This window comes from Melopsittacus undulatus, chromosome 8, assembly GCF_012275295.1.
Source record: "Melopsittacus undulatus isolate bMelUnd1 chromosome 8, bMelUnd1.mat.Z, whole genome shotgun sequence".
NCBI lineage: Eukaryota > Metazoa > Chordata > Aves > Psittaciformes > Psittaculidae > Melopsittacus > Melopsittacus undulatus.
Window position 1 is genome coordinate 4,821,665 of NC_047534.1, and position 22,823 is coordinate 4,844,487.

The following is a 22,823-nucleotide window of genomic DNA, read 5'->3' on the forward strand; positions in this document are numbered from 1 at the left end:
ATCCTAATGTTCCCTTTTATTAAACATATTTAATAAAAGATTGCATCACCGGTATTCCACAAAAGAAAACCTCAATCCACACATGTGGAATAAATAAGCATTTTCTAACAGATGTCTAGGAAATTCAAGAAGATGCAATGCCTCTTCTTCACCTAATGGTGTCCACTTGCATATAACTGTACACAAGAACAAGATGAGCAGTCTCATTTCTCAGCAACTGTGCATGCTGGCCATGTTGTGTAAATGTTTTTACCTCTTTTGACTCTAGACCCAGCAAGTATCCAGAGCTCCCTGGACATTAATCATTAGTGGTGGCTTTTATTTAAACAAAAGGGCTATGTTTTTCCCATGAATCACACTAGCTTGTTGATCTGTGCCTTTTATACATCAGTTTTCCTTTGCAGACTGTGTATTCTGTTTGCTGCAGGTGGCTGGGATACCTGGGCCTGCTCCTCTTCCATGTCCTGATATGTTTGCTGGTGCTCTTTGGGCTCATTAGAAACTCCAGGGCCATTCTTATGGGGTAAGTCCTGACCCAGGCACAGAGGATAAGGAAAGCCATCTGAATCCAGGAGATTGCTAGTTTAAACTTCTAGGCTGTTATTAGTTGATATCAAGGACTTCTGAGAGTGAACATCTTAAATTAGCTTCTTGTTGTAAAGAGACTTTGTAGAGCATAGCTCTGTGGGTAGGATTAGAGCTAAGTCAGAGATCTTTGCAGGAAGGTTCTTGAGCTATAAACTACAATAGTGCTGGTGTTCATTGCCTTCTCATGCAAGATGAGGAACTCATGTGGGCAGTCTACCTTCCAGCAGGTAGCTTTGGTAGCCTCCCTTTGCTGGAAGACAGCAATGTGAATATCCTCCCTTAAATTTACAGGATTTAAAAATCTCCTTTTAATTCTCTACAGTTGTGAAGGTATTTGTTACATGCTGATAAGCATTGCATGTATCTGCACAACCTGGTAGCATGCCTTTTGTGTCATGCTCTGCTCTTGTTTACCTTTGGCTGTCATACCTGAAGAACAAGCAATGTTAAACTGAGAACAAGCAATGGTTTGTACAGTTATGAGGAGGAGTCTTGTTGCCATGGTACTGCAATATTAATGCATGCTTATTTCTAAAAAGCACTGCAAATGCTGCCATGCTCAGGCCCCATTACAAGAGCAAGTATTCCTCTCCCTGTTGTGCAGCTCGGTTTAACTTGGCATGTTTGGCAAAGGGTCTGGTATCGTAAACCCAGTGACAGTTTGACAACTGACGTGGCCCAGAGTTTATCCTATTACATGGTGATGCCATTTTAATAACTGGAATGCATATTCAGATTTATTATTTGCCAGGTGACTTCATACCTGGCAGGTTATACAGACAAAAGTCCGAGTGTGTATGCACAGATGGTAAACCCAGGGTTTAAATTAGAATCTCATTCCCCATTAGCCAAAAGTTCATATTAAGGCATTCCCCAAAGGAAGCACATGGCATAAAGAAGCAAATGTATCACAGCCAAGCAAGATGGTGAAATGCCAGGTTTAGATCTTTCAGCCAAACAGTTACTGACCCAGTCATCTTCATTTAAGATAAAACAACAAATGTGTCTTATTGATTACCCTTGCTCAGCTGAGGCACCAAGCTGTATTGTCTGTGTGTCATAAAACCACAGAACCTTGCTGATCCCTGGATAATATTTTTTCCATCCATTTGGAAAAGGTACAATAAAGCCTTTAGTGTCTCGCTCCACAGTGCTGCACAGGGGTCAGTCTGGTGAAGCTCCATTACTTCTGCAAGGTGAGCAGAATCCATTCACAGAATAGGGATTACTCAAAATCAAAATAAATTGGTAGACTGAAGGGTAGATTTATTTGGAATGGAGACCTATAGATTTATTTTTTACAGCTCTAATATTCAATGAGACAAATACAACAGAAAAAAAGAGATATATTTCCTCACAGAGATGCTAGCACTAGGTTTGAATAAAAAGTACCTTGGTTACAAGCAGGTTTTGCTTTGTTTTCTTCAGGGTGTAGGTGGGAGGGAACCTGCTTTTATGGTTCCAAGCCTGAGGGAAAGGGTATCCCTGAGAGAGCAACCCAGTGTCCCTTGACTTTGAAGATAGGGATACATAAAATGAAACTGCCTGTTAGTCTGTATCACTGGACTTGAGGGAGTTGAGGAGCAGCACTTTTGCCTAAGCATCTCTCATTCTGACAGCAAAGGTGAAGAGCTAATGCACCATCTGGGGAAGTGCAAAGCCCTTTTCCACTGGTGTGTGGTAGCTCAACATCACTGAGACCACTGCTCTGCCATCCCTCTGCCTTCTGTCTGCTTGATAGCAGCCGCTTCCCACTGTTTCTGTTGGTAATGAGGTCCAGCTCTCAGAAGAGAACTTTGAAACCTGTGAAGAGATTGATTCACATGGCAGTGCTAGGCACTTCAGCTGTTGCTGTGAACTGTTTGCCTGCAGGTGACTGTCTCCTGGGGCTTTATGGGATGCTTAGGTACTGCTTGGAACCAAAGGCAGATGTCCTAACAGAGACTGAGTGTTCCCTCCCACTATCTTAGCCATGCAGTGCTTACACCTAACAACCACCTGTTTATTCTAGAAACAGGAGGGATTTGTCTAATTTTGGATCAGGTTGTTTTGGGTTTTTTTTCTTTGAATATCTTTGGACCTGGAAAGTAAAGTCCAGAATGGGAATAGTGAAAGCAGTGGGACTGCAGTTATCCATCTGCTGATCTGCCTTCCCTACAGCCACCCCTGTGTCTTTGTGCCTTGGCTTCCTAGAAGCAGGGTAAGACTTTGCTTCCACCCTCTTCTTCCTTCCCTGCAGGCCCAGGGCCAGGTAACATGGGAACCAACAGTTGGATATAAACTTCTCTGCTGCTGTTCATATAAAAGGGGATAGTTTATCTGAAGATAACTTTGGGTTTGGCAATTGATTTGGACTCCAGATAATACATCTTGTGGAAGGATCTGCTTGAAATCAGAGCTGCTACATCTGCCATCTGTCTGTCTCCCACAGGGTGTGCTTGCTTGGGGTATTTGCCCTGATTGTCAGCTGGGGATCCCTGGGTCTGGAGTTGGCTGTCGCTGTGGTAAGTGGCTCTGATCCAACTCCCATTCACCCTTTGCTGTAAGTTTGTCAGTTATGAGATTAATGTTACACTGTGTTTTATGGCACATCTTATTCTAAGTAGCTGTCCTAGCAATTTCCATCTAGGAAAAGTGGAGAGCTCCTCCTTTCTCTGTGGTGTGATGCACTAGCTGGTACTCCAGCACTGCTGTGGTTGTGTAAAGCAGTGCTGGTGGGGGTGATGATGAGAGACTTCAGCATCTGAAACACGACCATAGTAGAGAGTTCCCTGATGTTAACCTGGCTCAATTGTTCTTTGATACTGATGTTCTTTGATATTCCTTTTCCCTTTTGTCTTGCATCTGTCTAGGGCTCCAGTGACTTCTGTATTAACCCCGATGCTTATGTCTCCAAAGTGGTTGAAGAGAATGCAGTGCTTAGTGCTGGTAAGTGCTGGGACTGGCTTTGGCATGGGGTACTGTGGCTCCAGCTGTCACATAGGAGCATGGCAGGGGCTGAGAATTTAAGGCTGTGTTTGGAACAGAGGAGCTTGCACACAGTGGGAAAAGCGTATGTGTGTGGAGATCTGGAAACCAATGTCTTCCCAAGGAAGCATTTATACCCTGATCAGAAGTGTACATGTACAGTTTTGTCAGAAGAGCCTTCAGAACCTTTCTTCTGTCTTGGAAACAACTCATAAAATGGAAAAGCAGAAGTCTCTGGATTATTCTGCTTTAAGTATAGCACTCTTGAATCTTGTTCTCTAAGTGACAGAAGTGTGGCAATAGCAATGTACAGTTTGAGTTGTCATTTTTAAAACTTGCTCTTGTATTCCTGAATCTCAAATAGTCATTTTTACATCTCTTATCAACAAATGTCTATATTTTTTTTCTTAATGGAGGCTATAAATAGTAGTTTCTTTAATTTAAAGGGTAAATGAATGGAAAGTGCCACAAATAAGTATGATTTTTCCCTTTCCATTATAAATGCAGTATTTTTGTTTATCCTGTTCCATTTAAAGCAAGATGCCTCCATCACAGTGGCATCCAGCTGAAGTACTAATGGGTTTTGGGTCTGTGGTTCCTAATTTAGACTGAAGTGATTGGTGAGATGAGGGGTGCCTCCAGTTGGAACCTCAGTGGGGGGCAAAAGTGGCATTTAGAACTGTGGTTTAACAGAAAAGTGCCAGCAAAGATACTGTAAGTGCTAGAGAGGAAAAGGGTTTTTTCAGGACTGAGTCTGCTGCTTAGATAAAAGTTAATTTTTCTCCTACCTTCTCTCCCCTGATAGTTCCTCTGTATGATAAAACACAAATAAGCAATGACGCTGATATGCAAAAGGAGCCATCTGTGTTTTCCGTAGTTCTTATTTAGTGGAATCAGAGAATCTTTGCCTTGTGTACAGAAGGTCTAGTGTATGGCTGGGTGCTTAGCCAAATGCTGCCTCTCACTGTGCAACTGATCAGAAATTAGGTAGGTAGCTCTGGCTGAGGATGCAGGGATTGGAAGCAATAAGAACTGTTTGTCTGGAGGCAGACTGCAGTATAAAAGAGTATGTACAAGTTGATATTATCGCTCTACAGCTTATTTTTGGAATGCCTTATTTATTGATTTCCCGAGAAGAGGAGAAGAGAGCCAGGCAGCTCTCTTTGTAACAAAGAAATGCAATAAGGGAGGAGAATGAGTGTTTATCACCACACAAAATGAAAATCCTCTCCTGGCTGTGAAGGTGACAAAGTGGCACCAAGGTACCAAGCTAGTCTTCTAGTTCTTCAAGGAGGCAAACAGGTCAGTGAGGCCAAGGAGAAATACTTGGCTCTAATTTGGTAGCCCAAATCAGTTCTGGAGCGTGTTTGATAACAATTAGATTGACCCTGGGAAACTGAAGAAACACCCCTTTGTGCAATTTCTCTGTTTCAGTTGTCCTTGTCTGCTTGGCTCCTAACAGTGAGTGTAGGACTGACATTCTGTCCCTCCTCCTGCTTCCCTGGGCAGGGACAGCCAACTCCCCCGGGTGAAATCAGGCTGTTCTGACAGCACCACCACCTTTAACAGTTGTTAAGGCTCCATAAATAACAGTGAATGGGTCCAAGCGAAACGCTGAAGAGGAGGAAGAGCAGGTGTTGTCACAGGCTTGAGTCGGAAGGGTGGCCCCTTCTGTGGGAGGCTGGTGTGTCAGCTCCCTGCTGTCAGGCAGCCGTTGCGTGTTCCTCAGAGCCTTCTCCTTTTCTTCAGAGGGAAGTCAGTCTAACTTCTGAGCCTGCCATTGCACTAGGCAGCTGGCTGGGAGATGGTCCAATGTTCTGCCTTTCCCATGTGGATTTTCACTGCTGTGTCATAGTTTATGATCAGGAAGCTAGGAAATAGCTCATGGTCCCCAAAGTCGCAACACTCGCATGCACCTGAGCAGGAAGGAAAGTCACGATGCAGTGTGGGACTACTCAATGCACTTCTTAGAAACATCTTTAAAAGTGCTGGTATCCCTTAACATGCTTGGCTGTAAATTGTAGCAGCTGCTTTGTCATTAGCTGAGCCATATATACACCAAGAGTGGTGAGCTTGAAGAGGCAGGCCAGGCAGCTGGGAGCCAGCATCAAATGTGGTCCTCTTGCAGGCAGATGCCCTGTTTGAAGGGTCATTATTCTAGCACATGGAATCTTCACACTCTCTGGTTTGCTGCCTCTGCTCTTTGGATGATGCTCTCCATCGTGAACAACAGTACAGACAGATGAGGCAGAAACAAAGATTGCTCCAGCTAGTTCCGTCGGAATGAAACCAGAGTGTACCTGACCATGCATTTTTCAGCTCAGAAAAGAGCTGATAAGAGTGTGGGTGGATGGATGGAAGGGCTCAGGTCACCCATGAAAGAAGAATCCATTGGGAATTAGAACATATATATCATGTTTAGTAATCACATTTACCTTGGGAATAACTTCTGCTGAAGTTGGGCTGCGAGGGCACTCATGCCCTGAGGGCACTCAGTCTTGCCTAGGTACCTGCTTTTGGCATGTCAGATACTGGGCTAGGTGCTGCCATATATTTTTAATGATAGAAGAACCAACAAGGAACCTTAAGAAGCTTTGCAGTGCTGGGTCAATTTTTCCCTTTAATCACTATTCTTAGTTGTTTTTAAATATAATGTGTTGTAATATTCCCAACCCTTTGCTCTGGCATTCAGACAGAGATGAATGCTGCTCACTTCCCCCTGATGAGATGGGAGATTGGTGTATTTGCAGTGCTTTTACGTTGGTGATAGTTATAGTAGTTTTCACAGAAAAATAACTGTGGTGCTGTCATGGTTTAACCCCAGGCAGCAGCTCAGCCCCACACAGCCACTTGTTCACTCCCCCCTGGTGAATGGGAGAAAATGGGAAGGGTGAAAGTGAGAAAACTTGTGGGTTGAGATAAAGAGAATTCAATAAATAGAGGAAAAGCTACACAGGCAAGCAAAGCAAAGCAAGGACTCAATTCACCACTTGCCAGGTCAGGTCAGACCAGGCAGGTGTTCAGCCATCTCCAGTACAGCATGGCTCCATCACAGGTAAAGATGACTTGGGATGGTGATAAATGCCATCACTCCCAATGTCCCCACTTCCTCCTTCATGCCTAGCTCTATATGCTGAGCATGACATTGTGTAGTCTGGGACATCCCTTTGGTCATTTGGGGTCAGCTGTCCTGGCTGTGTCCTCTCCCAATTCCTTGTGCACCCCCAGCCTCCTCGCTGGTGAGGAGCAAAAGAAGCTTTGGCTCTGTGTAAGCACTGCTCAGCAGTCACTAAAACACCCCTGTTTCCAGCACAAATGCAAATCACAGCCACATATCAGCAACTATAAAGAAATTTAACTCTAACCCAGCCAAAACCAGCACAGTTGGATACTGGGCAACTAGTATGTTAATATTCCTGTTTGCCTATTAATTGCTGTTTGCAAATCTAAATAGAATTAATGGAGCTGAGACTAATCTGATGAACATTATTACTGTTGTCATGTTTTTAGCTGATCTCCTTGTTTTGTAGATAAAATGTGCTGCATTAAGAAAAAGGAGGGAGAGAGGGAGGAGAACAGGGAGCAGAGAGCTTTAATGCAGGATTCCTGGAGAAGAAAAGCCTTAAATCATTTTGCAGAAGAGGCTGATATATGTGCCTAACTCATCCAGTATTCATTAATTGAGATAAAGCCAATGGAGTTGAACGGTGTCTGTATAATCGGTTCCTGCTGTTAGTCAAAAGACTTGGTGTGGCCAAGATGTTTATTTTCAAAGCAGGAGGCCATCTTCTAGTTTCATCCTTTTTCACTGTTGTTGTGTTATTATCAGATGACTTATTCTGTACAATTAAATAAGAAGGCACAATCTGTCTAAGCAACAGGCAAAGCTTTGTCATATAAATGCTATGCAGATCTGCCCCTTTCCTGTCAAGACTGTTGCCTTAGGGAAACGAAATTCCTGGTGGAGAATATCTTACCTGGGGAGGAAAACCTGGCCAAAAGGCACGTCTTCCTTTGACATCACAGGTGATAGACTTCAGCTTTCTCTGCTGATTGAACCCACAGAGACAGTCTCATCTGGGTGTATATGTAAAATGTGAGATGCTTAGAGAATGCTCAAGTAGTGCTGGGAAAAGCTGTTCTAGGTGTGAGGAGTTTTTCCAACTAGGATCTGCTCATTACCCTACAGACCTTCTCACTGCCTTTTGGCAGGTGCATAATGCCATTTTTGCATTTCAGCTGGGCTTTGAAGTGAATAGTAAGTCTCCATGGTTGCAAAGCAATAAGTAGCTCTAGCAGCTGAAGCTGTCTTTAGCAGGCAGCTCTACTTTCCTTTCTAGGAAACACAGATTTTGCAAAAATAAAGCATTTTGGGTAGTTCCCTTCCCTGCCTTCTGCTCCCTCACTGCCTGTGCACTAAAAGAGTGGGTCAGGAGGATTGCTGCAGGCATAGGCAGCTGCAGACATGACCCTGCCTAACCCTTCTCCTGTGAACTAGTTTGCCTAAAGGCTAGCTTCAAAAATCACATCCAACCTTCATGAATTTTCCTTGAGAGGAAAATGCATCGGAAAGATAATTATAGGAAGGAATTGCCCGGAGCTGTTAGAGTGCAAATGATGGGTTAGTGTAGCTGTTCTCTGGACAGAAATGGGAGATTTGGGGGTGTACAGGGTAGCCTCCACCAGATTTAAAACTGGTGGAGGTGCCTCCTGCTCTTTACTCTTTCACAGCCTGGTAGTATGGAAGCAGGGGTCACATTCCTCTTAATTTCCAGGCTTTGCAGTGTACGATCACTTTAAGGCAGCTTTACTGCCTATTGTAGCTTTAGCTTCAAAGCCCCACAGCTATTATCGTGCTGGGTTCAGTGCAGGGGAAAGCTGCTCCTGCTGTCTTTCCCATTTTGGAAAGCACGTTTTATGTACAGTGTCACACTTGTCAGCTGCAAAGCCAGTGTTACCACAGTGAAGCCTTGTTGATCCTGCCTTCCAGGGGCAAGCAAGGGAAACTCTTCACTGTACTGCTTTTTGCTTCACTTGTAACCAGCAATCTTTATCCTGGGCTTACAAGCTGCAAACTATGATGATATTGGGAACTCTTCTCTGTAATCTGCCCACCAGGGGTGATCCAAAAGGCCCTCAAGTAACATTTCTAGAGCTATTTATTAGCAGTATGTCATGCAACTGAATGCACTTAACAAAGGTGATGTAAAACTGATACCACTGTGAAAGCATAAGAGAAACTTACAGTGATTTGTTGGTTTAAAATAAACAGGTGGCAAAATCATAGAATGATGGAATAGTTAGGGTTGGAAAGGACCTTAAGATCATCCAGTTCCAACCCCCCTGCCATGGGCAGGGACACCTCACACTAAACCATGGCACCCAAGGCTCTGTCCAACCTGGCCTTGAACACTGCCAGGGATGGAGCATTCACAGCTTCCCTGGCCAACCCATTCCAGCACCTCACCACCCTTACAGTAAAGAACTTCTTCCTTATATCCAATCTAAATTTCCCCTGTTTAAGTTTGAACCTGTTACCCCTTGTCCTATCACTACAGTCCCTAATGAACAGTCCCTCCCCAGCATCCCTGTAGGCCCCCTTCAGATACTGGAAGGCTGCTCTGAGGTCTCCACGCAGCCTTCTCTTCTCCAGGCTGAACAGCCCCAACTTTCTCAGCCTGTCTTCATATGGGAGGTGCTCCAGTCCCTCCCTGATCATCCTCATGGCCTCCTCTGGACTTGTTCTAACAGTACCATATCCTTCTTATGTTGAGGACACCAGAACTGTACATAGTGCTGCAAGTGGGATTTCACGAGAGCAGAGGGGCAGGATCACCTTCAAACTGCTGGTCACGCTTCTTTTGATGCAGACCATGTGTGATGCTGTCAATTGCTGTGCTGTTCCCCCAGCACAGGTGCATTTTAATCCATTTTCCCATCACCATTGAGTGTGATTTATGAGCCTGGGAGGAGCAGTCCTTTCTTTGGCTCAGTAGTTGTGGACAGTTGCTTGTGCGGTCTGGCCAGAGTGAGGCACACAAAGCAGTTCCTGTTCCCCATTGCTGTTTGGCGGCTTGGCTCGGGAGATACAGGTCATCCCAGAGAAAGAGTAGGTGGGAGGGAGATGGAGCAGCTGGCAGAAGCTGCCCCAAAGTAGGCTAATGAATTATAAATACCAGCTGTCAGGTTACATTGCCAGCGTGCAGGAGCTGACAGGCTGTGGTGTACCACTTGGTCTCCAGTGTGTTGGCTCGCCCAAAGGTGTGTTCAATATTTATGGGAAGTCAGGATACAATCAGGTCTGCTTTCTTCACAGCTTTGCTTCTTGTGGCTGTGCCATTTGCTGATTTCTGAGTTACAGCTGTTGAATATAGCTTTGCAGCTTGCAATATTTGTGACTGAAAGTCACAGAAGATTAAAGGGGAAAAGGATGCTAGTGGCGGGGGGAAATGCAGAAGATATGTGTGTTTTGGGGCTTTTGTAGTCTTTACTGAGCCAACATCACTTAAAAGAACGTGCTGATTTTGCTGATGCCTTTATTCATCTAAAGAAGAACTGTAAATGTCTAAGAAATAATCTAAAGGCATCCAGATGATTAGTTTTCAGAGCTCCCTTCCTCAATGGCATTATTGAGAACAGCAGGGGAAAGCCTGTTATTTGTAATTTGGGCATGTTGGTAGTTGGTATAGTATTATGGAGGGCTTATGAGGGCATCAGGCTGGCTTCATACATATCTGAATGAGGAGGAGTATAACTGTCTTTAAGCCTGTAAATAAATTATGCTGGTAGCAGAGCACTGTAAGGTCATATCTGGAAGTTTATCAGTATGTCTTCACTGTACTAGGATTACTGGTAGAGCTACTCAGTATTAAGACTAACTTTTGGGATGTCACCAGCAAATGAGCTGAGGTTCCTTGAATGGGTAACATATTGCTGTGATCCTAATGCATGGTAGCGCATTAGGATAACAGCAACATGGACATGGACATGGAGCTATTGGAACAAGTCCAGAGGAGGCCACGAGGATGATCAGGGGACTGGAGCACCTCCCATATGAAGACAGGCTGAGAAAGTTGGGGCTGTTCAGCCTGGAGAAGAGAAGGCTGCGTGGAGACCTCATAGCAGCCTTCCAGTATCTGAAGGGGGCCTACAGGGATGCTGGTGAGGGACTATTCATTATAGTGACAGGACAAGGGGTAATCGGTTCAAACTTAAACAGGGGAGGTTAAGATTGCATATAAGGAGAAAGCTCTTTACTGTGAGGGTGGTGAGGTAATGGAATGGGTTGCCCAGGGAGGTTATGAATGCTCCATCCCTGGCAGTGTTCAAGGCCAGGTTGGATGAAGCCTTTGGTGCCATGGTTTAGTGTGAGGTGTCCCTGCCCATGGCAGGGGTATTGGAACTGGATGATCTTAAGCTCCTTTCCAACCCTAACTATTCTATCATTCTATGATTCTAAGAGCTTTCTTCCATGATCAAGCCTGCATTATTGACTCAGTGCTGAAAATGCCTTCTTTGTGTAAGTCAAAAGAAGGATGCAAAGCAAATGACACGCACTCTTTTAGTTAAAGTTTAATTAAAGACTTCTAATTAAAATCTAATTGTGTGCAATTACCTATCCATCAGCAAACAGACTTCTATTTACATGTTCATCATTAATACATGTCAGAAAGACAAGAACTTTTTCCATCCTTTTCCTCGCTTGCTTTCCCAGTGACACCATTTTTAGGAGGTGATATTAGTGTCCTGGTTTAAGCAGTAGCAGTCATTTTTCTCCTTCTTGGTAGCTGGTGCAGTTCTGTGTTTTGACTTTCGGGCTGAGAATGGTTGCTGATAGCGGTATATTCAGCATTGGGTAGCACAAGATGTGTGTATGCGCCTCCTTTGGCCCAACAGCACACTGTTTTGATAGCAGCTTGCATTTATGTCACTGTTACTATCTGTCCTGTGCTAGTATTTTGTGGTTGTGTAGTGTCCTTGGTGATGAACTGAATGGGCTGAAAGTTTAGTTCTCTCTGCTTTGTGCCCTAGACAGCAACCTTTAGTCATTTTAAGTGTCTGTAGAAGGGTATTCTGACACTTCAGAAGTTGCAGAAATTAAATATCCAGTTGGATATATCCTAGACTGAGATCTTGTCTTATGTTTATACAGTGGATAGTGCTGACTTCTGTTTGGATGTTTCATCTAACTATTTGAGTGGGAAAACCCCATTGCCTTTCACTCTTCAAGAAAACAAATCTTAGTTTTCTCCCCAAAGACAGCTTACATCCCTTTCTCTAGTGCCATCCACGCACTGTAATCTTACATGGAGAGATGAAAGTGATTCCAATTATATTGCATTTTCATTTTGTGTATTGCTTTCAGAACTGAACACCTCCCTTGTGGCAGTTGTATAATGCTGCAAAGCTGGAACAATGTGTTATTCCAGTGTAATGGAACAATGACTGTCCTTTTGTCTTCGTAGATACTCTCCGCTATTACATGACCTGTAGTGCTGGATACCCCAACCCTTTCCAGCAGGTGAGTATAAGCATCCTTCATCCCTTCTCAGCATCCTGCAGGGTATAGTTTAAATGCTTTTGATGCCAGCGTGTAGCAAGTTGCAAGGTGTTAGCTTTATGGAGCACTCCACCTGTTGGTAAGGCTTTGGTAGCTACTTCCCAGCTGTGCAAGAGGTGGCACTGTGATTTAGTGAGTGTTTTTTCCAACTTCATTGCTACCTGCATAGTTTCAGTTCCAAGATGCCCTCTTAGAAGGGACTGTGTGTAATGTGGGGAGGACCATGGCTCTGTTTGTGGTATCTCTGTTTATGTGGCACTCTAAGAGCAGCAACATGAAGAACGAGTACCCACAATTAATGCCAGAGTGGGAAACTACATCGTGCTTTGAATCTCTTGCAGGTTCTTTTAGTGGCAATGCTTCACTCCCAGTATGTGAGGGAGTGATTCTCACACATGCCTCTTAAATCCTTTGGATGTTGAAGGGTTTGTACCCTGAAGTATAAGTGTGAGTCATTATTCTTTTGTGTGGGGGCTGAAGAACAGCACCTGGGTCCATCCCAAACTTTGTCTTATGTATCAGAGGCCAGAATAAACCCACACCACCCACCATTTGGCAGACACCAGCTGCTTCACCATTTATATTTAGGATTTTTTAAGTCTTGTCTTCCTCTGTTTTAAAGGGTGGGGTAAGAACACTTCAAGCTGTGGTATGATGCACCATTGCCATCTGTTGCATTTCTGGTTGTTCAGTATACGCTCTGACATGCTATTGCATGTGAAATACCCATGGATGCCTTAATGGGATGTGAAGGCTGCACCCTAACACAAACAACTTCTGGTGTTAACATTAAGTCTCTCTCAACCATCTGATTTAGTAGAAAAAAACAGCTGTGCTTTGGTGAGAACACGAGTACTTTGTCTTTTCTTTCTCCTTCCCCTCTGTCCTGGAGCCAGCTCCAGCTGTGTGTATGGTTTTTGTGTATGTATTTTGTTGATGTTTGTTCTTTTGGTTCTTCCTTTCCCCTGTTCTTTCTGTCTGTACTTCTTCCAGATTGGTAAAAGTCAAACTTAACCCTTTTGCAGCTGCACCCGTGTTAGTTGAGACAATCTTAACTTGTACCATTCATACAGATGATGCTTCAATATTTGGGAAGTAGGATTTAAGTCTTTTCCCAGGAGTTCTGTTGGTGCATGTGTCCTGGCTGAAATGTTGAATGTTTTGTGTTGAGCAGAAGCTGTCAGCAAGTCACAAGGCTCTGGTAGAAATGCAGGATGATGTTGTGGAACTCATGAGGTCAGCGAGCAGAGAGCACCCCACCTCCAAGGTAACTCTCCTCAAGTTGGCTCTCTGTGTGCTTTTTGCCTTCCCTTACCCTTGTACAAAGTGTAACATCAGCTCCTGCTAAGCCATTTCCATGTAGTAATTGCTAGCTTGTTGCTTACAGGAGTATCTTACTCGGATCCAGGAGGTTTTAAATTCAACAGAGATCAACTTGCAGCAACTGACAGCTTTAGTAGACTGCCGGAGTCTGCATTTGGTGAGTACTCAGTAACTGGGCTTGAGCTAAGAAAGAGCAAAGGGGATGAAGAGCCTGTAGTATACTGATTATTTTGGTGTTTCAAACCTGTGTTGTGCCAGAACAGTTTGCAACAGCTTTTACTGTTTCATACCAGCAGAAAGGAGAATGGGCATTTGGATCAAGTTAGCTTTCTGTTTAAAGATCAACATAGGAAACCAGATAACATGCCTTTATACATCTACAAGCTGCAGCACTAAGGTTTCAGGGCTCTCAGATGGGTTTTTTTCCATAGTATATGGCTTATTGACTTTCCCATAGGGTGGAATGCCTTAAAGCTGCAGTATAGCATGGACTGACTGTTGCCCTAGCTGAATTGCTGGGAACAAATAAGCGGATAGTCCATGATGTGTTCCTGGGCCACAGGACATAGTGAGGGAGCTGAGAGGCTTAGAGAAAAATGCATTATCTTAAGTGAGCCTTTGCTTTCTTTTCTACCCCCCCTCCCCCAACACTCCCCATTTTTTCTCCCTCCTCTTCTTATTCTTCCTATGTGGGGTTGAAAATATTTCCATCTATAAATCTGAGATGTGCTTTGTGAGAGGAAATAAGGGTTAGATCAGTTATGAAAAACACTTGAGGTCCCTGAACTTAAAACAGAAATAGGCTCTGGAAAAGAAACTACAGTCTCTTAAGTTGTTTCAGAGACTATACAGGGGGAGGGCTTTTGAATTAGGGCTCAATGTTAACTCTCTAATGATCAGGAAACTCTGCTCATTTCTCTCTCCAGGATTACGTCCAGGCTTTGACGGGCTTTTGCTATGATGGAGTGGAAGGCCTCATCTACCTGGTTCTCTTCTCCTTTGTCACAGCCCTCATGTTCAGTTCCATTGTGTGCAGCGTCCCACACACTTGGCAGCAAAAGAGGTATAGAGAGGGTTTGGATCCTGTAGCATTGTAGAGCTCTTTTCTAATGAAGACTGGCTACTGGACTTGTGCCCATGAGCATATGGAGCTCTTTCCCATATGATCCCAGGAGTGTGAGGGATGAGGCTTTATAAGCATAGGTCCAACACGCACAAAAAATGTTGGCATTTGTTCTGGCTGTGGTTAATACTTACATCTGAACCTTATTGCACTGGAATACTATGTGTGCAGAGTATTTAGTACACTGTAGGACTGTAAGTCAAGACAGAGATTAATGATTATAGCTGTGGAGAGAGGTAATGCTTGAACTACGTGCCATCTCTGTAAAAATGCCTGTTCTCTTGCATTGCTTTGAGGCATTTATTCTAGTATGGGGAAGAGAATTGGAATGAGAAGCAGTTCACACTTGCCTTTTTGGGTTTGCTTATACTGAGGTGACTGACTTGCATAGCTAATAGAAACCAGAACTGTCTTGGTGGCAGTAGCATGGGCAGATGAAATACCTGCAAATTGGTGGCAATCATCTAGCAGCAGAGTTGTTTGGAATTAGTATTAATGGTTCAGGCTGGTCAGGAGGTGTTGAGCAAACCTTTGCTTCACTGACTGTCTGTGGCCATCACATGCAGCTATTAAAATAGCTTTGAGTTTTCTGTTCTTGCAGAAGAGCAGCAGTCTGTGCAGCAAACTCTCTTCTGTGGTCCTGAAACACAATTTTTGTGGTCTAAGCCCAGGCTCAGGGTTCAAAGATCAAAATAAGATGGAACATCCTGAACAATAGCAGGAAGCCAGAGCCCGCCAGGCCTGCAGTGCCCAGAGAGCCTTGGGAAGTGTGTTAGAGTAGCACTTGAGAAAATGGCTGGTTTCCTTACCTCTTCCACATGCAGCTGCAGAGACATTACCAAGAAGATAATGGGAGTCTGTCTGTTTAAGGTTTACACAGTGGTATCTCTTTTGTGCTGCATTCTATGTGGGCTGCTGCCTGCCCTGCCAGTCCCAGCAGGCTCTGCTGACTGCTGCTGTGAACTGAAGGATTCCCTCTTGCATTCCCTCCAGCATCACTGTTTCCTCTGCCTCCCTCTGGGAAGTGGAGGTTGTCATCCTTTATTGCCTGTAAGAGACTCTCCAGGCTGCAATTCCCTAAATAAATCTTCAGTGCCACCTTGTGGTACAGGAGCTGTGGGTGATGTTTGGGTGATGTTTAGTAATGTCCATGCTGTCTCTCCCAGCAACAAAGTGCTTCCTACAGAACCCTTTACTAGCTTTGTTAACCATAACTAAAGTGTATTTCAAACCTTGGTGCTTCATCCTATAGGGAGATAAAATAGCAGTGTATATTATGTAGGAGGGACAAAAGATTAATATGGGAAGGGGGAAAGGAGCCAGTTGGCAAACGGCTCTGCTCTGCATTAAAATTGGTTTAAAATTCTGTCACTTTTGTGAGAATAAAGGCTTTAGACATGAATGTTGCAATTTAGTCTCTCTGAAGACTTCTGAGATTGTGCTAGAAGCTGAAGCAGACTCATAACCAGAATGGGAGTTCAGAGGAGTCTGCAGAGGCTTATCCTTAAAAGCTCTTTGGGCATGGCTACAAGAAACAGAAGGACACAGATTGTTGTTTTGAAGGATGCTTTCTGTGGGATGCCTGGCACTACCTCCCCACTGTCTCTGTTTTGTTTTGTTAAGTGCTGTGTATTTCAGGATGTGTGTCCATCCTTTGGCTGCGTGACTGGGCAGTTGCAGAGCTCTGTGGTCTGCCAAGCCTTGGGAGAAGACCGTAGGGTGACTGTAGGGGATCACGCAGTGTAAAAGTCCAGATGGTATCTGTGGGAGGTCTGAGTCACTGTGGTGTAGGCTGTGTTTGACACTGCCACCCTGAGGCATCCCAAATGGGTATGGATGTGGAGGTGTGGAAGATGGTTGGGAGGTTCCTAGGATTACCATGGTTTCCTGCAAACCCCACATGTGGGGTAATTGTAGGGTTCTAGGAACTTTTTCTCCTTCTTGCAGAAGCTCAGATGATGATGGGGAAGACGAATCAGCTGCTCAAGGGAGTAGACAGACACACGATAATCTTTACAGAGTGCACATGCCCAGCCTCTATAGCTGTGGGAGTAGTTATGGCAGTGAGACCAGCATTCCAGCAGCAGCACACACAGTCAGCAATGCTCCTGTCACAGAGTACATGTGAGTATCATGACAAGAAGGCTGTACTGCAGCTTGTCCAGGTTGCTTCACTCTCATATCTGTTGTTGCAAGCACTCAAGGCACACACTTTTGGCCAAGCAGTAGAAAGTGATGAAGGTTTTTGTCCCAAGTGTCAAAAGACATATCTTCTGATTGGCTTGTACTGGGAGAAGGGAATAGCTTAGAAGTGCTGCAGTAGAGAAAGAGCTGTATTAGCATGCTCCAAACTGTGAACAGCTTTGTCCTGCAGGATTCAGGAATCTGTCTAGAGAAAAGAAGTAGGAAAGTATTGTCTGGGCTTCTTATAACAAAATTATTCTGATCTCCAGAAGAGTTAATTCTTCAGACAGAGCAGTCTTGCTTCCTTAGAGGCAAGATTTGAAGCCTCCTTAGAGACTTAAGAACCAAGACAAAACCCTGAGGCTCTGTCCTTCCACCATATTTGCAGTCAGCTCTGACATCTGTTACAGTCTGGAGCTACCTAGTCCAGGTGGGATTTTCAGAGCTTTCCCCAGAAGTGCCTACCCCTGATCACACTTGGATTAGTTTCAGGACCCATCTTTTTTTGGGCTGGCACATCATTTGGTTCTTCCCTTTAGACTTTGTCCTCATTTTATCTCCATTTCTGCAGCTTGGCAGTTCTGATGCTGCAAGGAGGCAGATTTTCCTGTGGATCTATTTTTAAATCACTTGACACGATTCAGTGTGGGCCCTTCTGAGTAAGAGAAGTGCTTAATCTGAGTGAAATAACACTAGCTTTGTGCCCTTGCCTGGAAAAGGGGGGATCCACCTGCCCTGTAGGAAAAGCTTTGAGGGAGACTGACCTCATACAGTAGTTCTGGGGGTGTGTGTGCTCTGTCCCATGGCATCATCAGAGACGTTCCCCAGCGAAGCATGGCAAGTGCCCCCTGTTACCATGTGTGTCTTCCTTTCCTAGGAGCCAGAATGCAAATTTCCAGAACCCCCGTTGCGAGAATACCCCGCTCATTGGCCGGGAGTCCCCACCTCCCTCAGTAAGTCTCTCTTTACTGCTCCTCTCTGCTTCAGCAACTTTGGGGAACACACGTTTACCACTCCTGTATACTCTCAAGGGAGCTGATTGTGCAGCCAAACACAGGATCTGGCCCATAAATGACAGCAGGTTGAATAGACGAGCAATGTCTCACCTGCCATGGAGAACAAAACCCTGCTGTGCTACTTTGGACATTGCACGTAAAAAGAATACAATTCAAATCTGTTAATGCTGGTAATCCTATGGGCCCAGTCCTACCACCACTGAAGTTTGCATGAGTATCCTGGTGGGTGACTTCAGCAGGATGATTCACTTGCATGCAGTGTACTTGCTATCTGTGGCATTGGTTCCTCAAGTTTAAAAGAAGCTTGGTAAAACAGTAAATGCAGAGTTATCGCTGAACCTCTCTCCTTAATCTGCCCTAAAGAGATGGTAGGATGAAACCTGTATTATTTTTGTTTTTGTTGAGATTTTTGTTTTTTTAAATCTTTCTTTCACAACTGTTTTACTTTCTTTGGAATCTATTTTTTGTATTTAATTTCCTGTAAAGGAAAAAAAAATAACAACTCTCATGGAAGGTTTTGGTATATGGAGTGGCCTGAAAGACATTTCTGTAAGCTGGATAAAACATGGGCTTGCCTTCATGTCTATGTAAACACTAGATGAATCTTGCCCTCCTTCAGTGGATCCTGTAAGCCTTACCAGAACTTGGAGAACATGCCATCGCAGTGCTCACTGACTTGGTGTGATTACAGAGGATGAGTAGTAGCATGCTTAATAATCAACCAGTCTCCAGGTATATGTAAAGAAAACACACTCTGTGGTGCATGGTTCAAATTCATGGGAAGGGGAGGAAGAGGAAGTTGAAGGAGGAGGGAGTAGGAATTGTAGTGGAAAAGAGGACATCACATTCATGTTTTCACTCCAAAAGGACCACTTCATCTTGCTGTAAGAGAAAGTGAAAAGTGGAGAGTTGATACTATTTCTGTGCTTGGCCAGACCTCTTTCAACCTTCACAAAGCATTTCTCCTGATCCCTGGTGGTACTGTGATCACAGGCTCTCTTATCTGCTTTCAGCAGCGAGATGGTCCTCAGGAGAAGAGCTAATATGCTGCACACACAGTGCAGTGTGGCAAATGCTTTACTGCTGGTGTTCCCTGTTGTAGGAAGGGCACTGCCCCTCTGGTACTGCCAAGGCATATGTTCATTCAATGTCTGTAGACCCTTACCCTACAGCTCTTCTGCTTCAGAGAAAGCACTCTTTTCCACAGAGGCTTTAGTTATGCAAGAACTGGTTCTTCAGTGACTGTTTGTGTTAATACTCTAAGAGGGGATTTGAGTCCTGGTGCCTTAGGCTGGTTTCTGAGAATAGATAAAGATGAGACTTGGCAGCCAACAATATGGGCTATAGGGAAGTGCAGGAGCTGGGGGAGGAGGAGAGCGCAGTGCTGCACCTATAGACAAGAGAAGCTCTCCCTAGAGGCAAGGAGGTAGCTAAAGGATTGATGTGTTTTCTGCAGGGATGTAGTAGAGAGGCAATGAGGAGAAGAAAAATACTGTCTGCTCTCATGGCAGCAGGGAAGGGGGTATTTCTGGGATCTTTGTATCTGCAGCTCTCTATAGCAGGTGGCTGAGACCATACCAAGGCAGAAGAAATTGTAGCTTTACATAGCAAACCGTCTGTGGGAAGAGTGAGATGAAAAGGGAATACCAATGCACGTGTCCCTGCCTCTTTTTGAGAGAGAAGGGGGATAACCATCCAGATATGTCCAGTGTGTGGAAAGTGCTGCTATGTTCCATTTAGCTTTCTGTGAACAGATGGTGAAAACTAAGATGTGATGATCCTGCTGCATTGTTTGTCCGTTACTTTCTCCTGGCTTTTTGTTTGTTTGGTTTGGTTTTTTCCCTTCTCTCATTCCTTCTGTTTTCTCCTTCTTGCCACAGGGCTATTCCCTTAGGGTTGTAGAGCCCACCTTGTCGCTGACACTCACCACAGCGTTTCACTTGCTTGCACTGTGTTTTTCATGCACGTTGAGGCTGCACTCTCTTTTTCTCTCTTTCTTGCGTCATCACAGTTGTATTTGGCTGCCATGGACAGTAGCAGCCATATGAGCTGGCAGCTTAAGCCCTCGGACAGTGCACGGACATACTGGTAACAGCGCCCGCAAATGGAACAGGTACTGGAAAAAAGGTCCTTCTTGCTCAACCCCTACTCCACTCCCAACCACTCCCTTCATCCCTGCACTGTTTATCCCGGACCAGTGCCTTTTATTTCTTCACATTCCTTCCCTCTGCACCTCCCACCCCATTCCCTCCTGCCAAGGGTGAAAATTAAAACCAGTTTTTGCTCTGGTGCAGACTCAAGGAGCAGTATCAACCTTGGGAAGGCTTCTGGTGCACATTGTGAGGGTTATAGGCACCCATGCCTCATAATAGCTAACTCACAGCAGCTTCAACTCAAGAGTCCACACTCAAGAACAGCTTGAACACTTAATACGGAGTGCTACTCGAATGTAGAGCTAACCTTGCACTTCAAATGCAGAACAGAAGTTCTCCCATCACAAGAAGTCATTTTCTAGTAGAGAACCATTATAGTAGCTTTCCATTTGGGACTGGTTTTCTTAATTCAGCTTGTGTCTCCCCTTGAACCCCACTGCTGTTCTGTTTTGTCTTGATTGGTCATAACAGCGTGTGCCTGAAACAGGTACCTGCCACAAGCTTTTAGCCTCTCACTAGGGTTTTTAATTAGCTAAAAGATCCTAGCTGGTAATGGTGGCCTGTCCTGGAGAATTACTTCATTGCCTGTTAGATCTGTGTGCAGCTTCTCCTTTTATCCTTGCATGTAAAGTCAGAAAGGAGCAGGTTTAAAAAAGAACTTCCCTACCAGACACAAGCACTAAGATCTGTTTCATTCTGTTTCAGAACTTTTTACTGTTTTTTGTTCTCTGTGTGTCCATATCATCCCATCCATGTCCCACAGGCTCTGTGAACAGGGCCCTCCTAGTACCATTTCACTGTCTGAATTCCTAATGGGCTGTAGTTGCTGATGTTGTCCAAGATAGCCAAAGTTTCCTCCCTTGCAGTCATCCATGACAAAGCCACGTGCCTACAGAAAGAGTAGATGGGTCTGCATTAGGCTTTGTAGGTTTTGAGCTTGGTTGAATACAGGGTGTAATTAGAGCTATCAGGCAACTTACCTGGCATGAAGGACAGTGCTTCTTCAAGGGAGCTGCAGTCACACAGTAACTGGAAGGTGTTGGTTCCAGCTGGAACAGAATTGCTTTTGGCTCATGCAATCAGTGACCCATATCTTACATTCTGTTCCTGGAAATATATGTCCATGAAGATGCTGTTCCTTCCTTTCTGCCATTCCTCGTGGGACTCCTGTCAGCCTTACATTGGATTGCTTTCCATCATGTTGCTGCTTGGTCTGCATTCTTGCTGCCTCTTGCTGTTTGTCTGCCTGCCTTGTGACATGCTGGGAAGGGTGTCTTCATGCCCTCTGCCACGGTGCATGAATGCAAACAAGCTTGTCCTGAAGCATGGTGCTAACACCCTTGAAAGGGTCACAACTTCCTTCAGTCTTAAGTCTTGCAAAGACTGCTCTTGGGCATCAGCTCATGGTGGTGTTTTCTGCTTTTGGTTCCTGCAGGTGGTACTGTAGTGATGCTAGATGGGTCTATTCCATGAAATAAAGGATTCCTTGGAGTGGGGAGAATTCTAGTGTCCTCATTCTAGACTCTAAATCTCCTCTGGGCTGAAACATGACCTGATCTCATTCTGCACTGTCTTCTGTTTATCTGAGGTCACACCCAGAGTTTAATGTGGCTGTCTGCAGGGCTAAGAAAAAAGCATTGCATTCTTTCCAAGATTTTAAAAATAAACAAAGCAAACAGAAGCTCTGTTCTTTTTAACTTGGAAAACTTCAGTCCCTTTGAATTCAGAACCCGCTGGCTGGAATTGCCTGTTTCCCTGCATCTTGTACCTCCCATACATGGTACCAAACCCTCTGTGTTTACTGTGCTCTATTTAAGGGGTAGATCAACTTCTAAGAACTTTAATCCAGAAGCTTTGGTCTTTATTGAATTACCTGAATAGCTCTGGCAGGAAATCAAAGTCAGGGTAGCTGAAGAGAGTATGTGTGGGTTTTTTAACCACAAATAGTAAATGGTTTATACTCTCAGTCATGGTTTCATATGGTAAGTGATCTTCCAGCATAGCTTGCTTAGCTGTGAAGTACTCATGGGCTGCACAGGTCACAGGAGTTGGTAGAATTTATGATCTCTAAAATTAACTGATTATACCCATTTATTTTGTTTGCAACTAAAGATTCCTTTGTACACAGGCTGTATGTGTTAAGTACCCAACTAGTGTGTGCTGGCAAACCATACCTATGCAAGTTTATACCTTCAACAAGGCTGAATGTGAAGGAGAGACTATTTTTCTTTGGAGTAATACAAAAATAAAGCTGTGTGCAATCAGCTATGTTTGTCCTAGCTGACTGGTAAGTGGCTGAGAGGTGTGCTGTGTTGAGTAGCACAAGCCACCAGCAGAAATGGTAACAAGAAGCCTTTTTAGGGACACTTTTTAAGGTAGCTGGCAGTGTGGTGGTGCTATGGGTTGAAGCTTGTCCTCTGTGCTGTTTTTGGAAGGGTCAGTGAGGGTGTATAGGCACATGGGTACTTCCTGCAAGAGTGCTGGAAGAATGACTGCATTGTATATGTTCTTTAACCTTCTGTGAAAGCTCCTCTTTAAAGGAAACTAAATGCAACTGTACACCTTACATCTGTGTCAGGCACTGTATCCAGGTTATCTCAGAGTAGAGTCAGTGGCCTCCTTAGCTCTGAACTGTGCTCAGGCTGTAAGTCTTTAGAATTACTTTATAAAGGAGCTAAAGACTTACTTTACCTACCAATAATATAGTTTGGTTTCATATCAGTGTGACTGGCAAGTGTCTGCTGATACAGCTTCATCTGCTGCTCTGTCCAGATGTTGGAATCTCTGTATTCCACAGCATTTTTCCTCTGCTTCCCAGGAGAGGAAGCACTGAAGGACTTGGACGAGGATACACTGTCAACAGCATGTGAGGCAGAGCACTCATACATGGGGTCTAATGCAGTGACTGA

At 44.4% G+C, this 22,823-nt stretch overlaps 1 protein-coding gene across 3 annotated transcripts in view; it reads left to right on the forward strand.

Moving 5' to 3' along the window:
* The window catches only part of TTYH3 (tweety family member 3), a 79,061-nt gene that overhangs the window by 48,220 nt on the left and 8,018 nt on the right, over positions 1 to 22,823 (forward strand). The window contains exons 5-14 of one of the 3 annotated variants that reach the window (XM_031045580.2): positions 428 to 523; positions 3,020 to 3,092; positions 3,441 to 3,516; positions 12,021 to 12,076; positions 13,290 to 13,382; positions 13,503 to 13,595; positions 14,365 to 14,501; positions 16,509 to 16,685; positions 17,623 to 17,698; positions 19,773 to 19,874. In XM_031045580.2, the coding sequence (XP_030901440.1) occupies positions 428 to 523; positions 3,020 to 3,092; positions 3,441 to 3,516; positions 12,021 to 12,076; positions 13,290 to 13,382; positions 13,503 to 13,595; positions 14,365 to 14,501; positions 16,509 to 16,685; positions 17,623 to 17,698; positions 19,773 to 19,853 (958 nt within the window). In that variant the 3' untranslated portion in view covers positions 19,854 to 19,874. The remainder of the gene's footprint in view (positions 1 to 427; positions 524 to 3,019; positions 3,093 to 3,440; positions 3,517 to 12,020; positions 12,077 to 13,289; positions 13,383 to 13,502; positions 13,596 to 14,364; positions 14,502 to 16,508; positions 16,686 to 17,622; positions 17,699 to 19,772; positions 19,875 to 22,823) is intronic. The other 2 variants (XM_005145299.3, XM_031045581.2) reach the window with 2 other exon arrangements.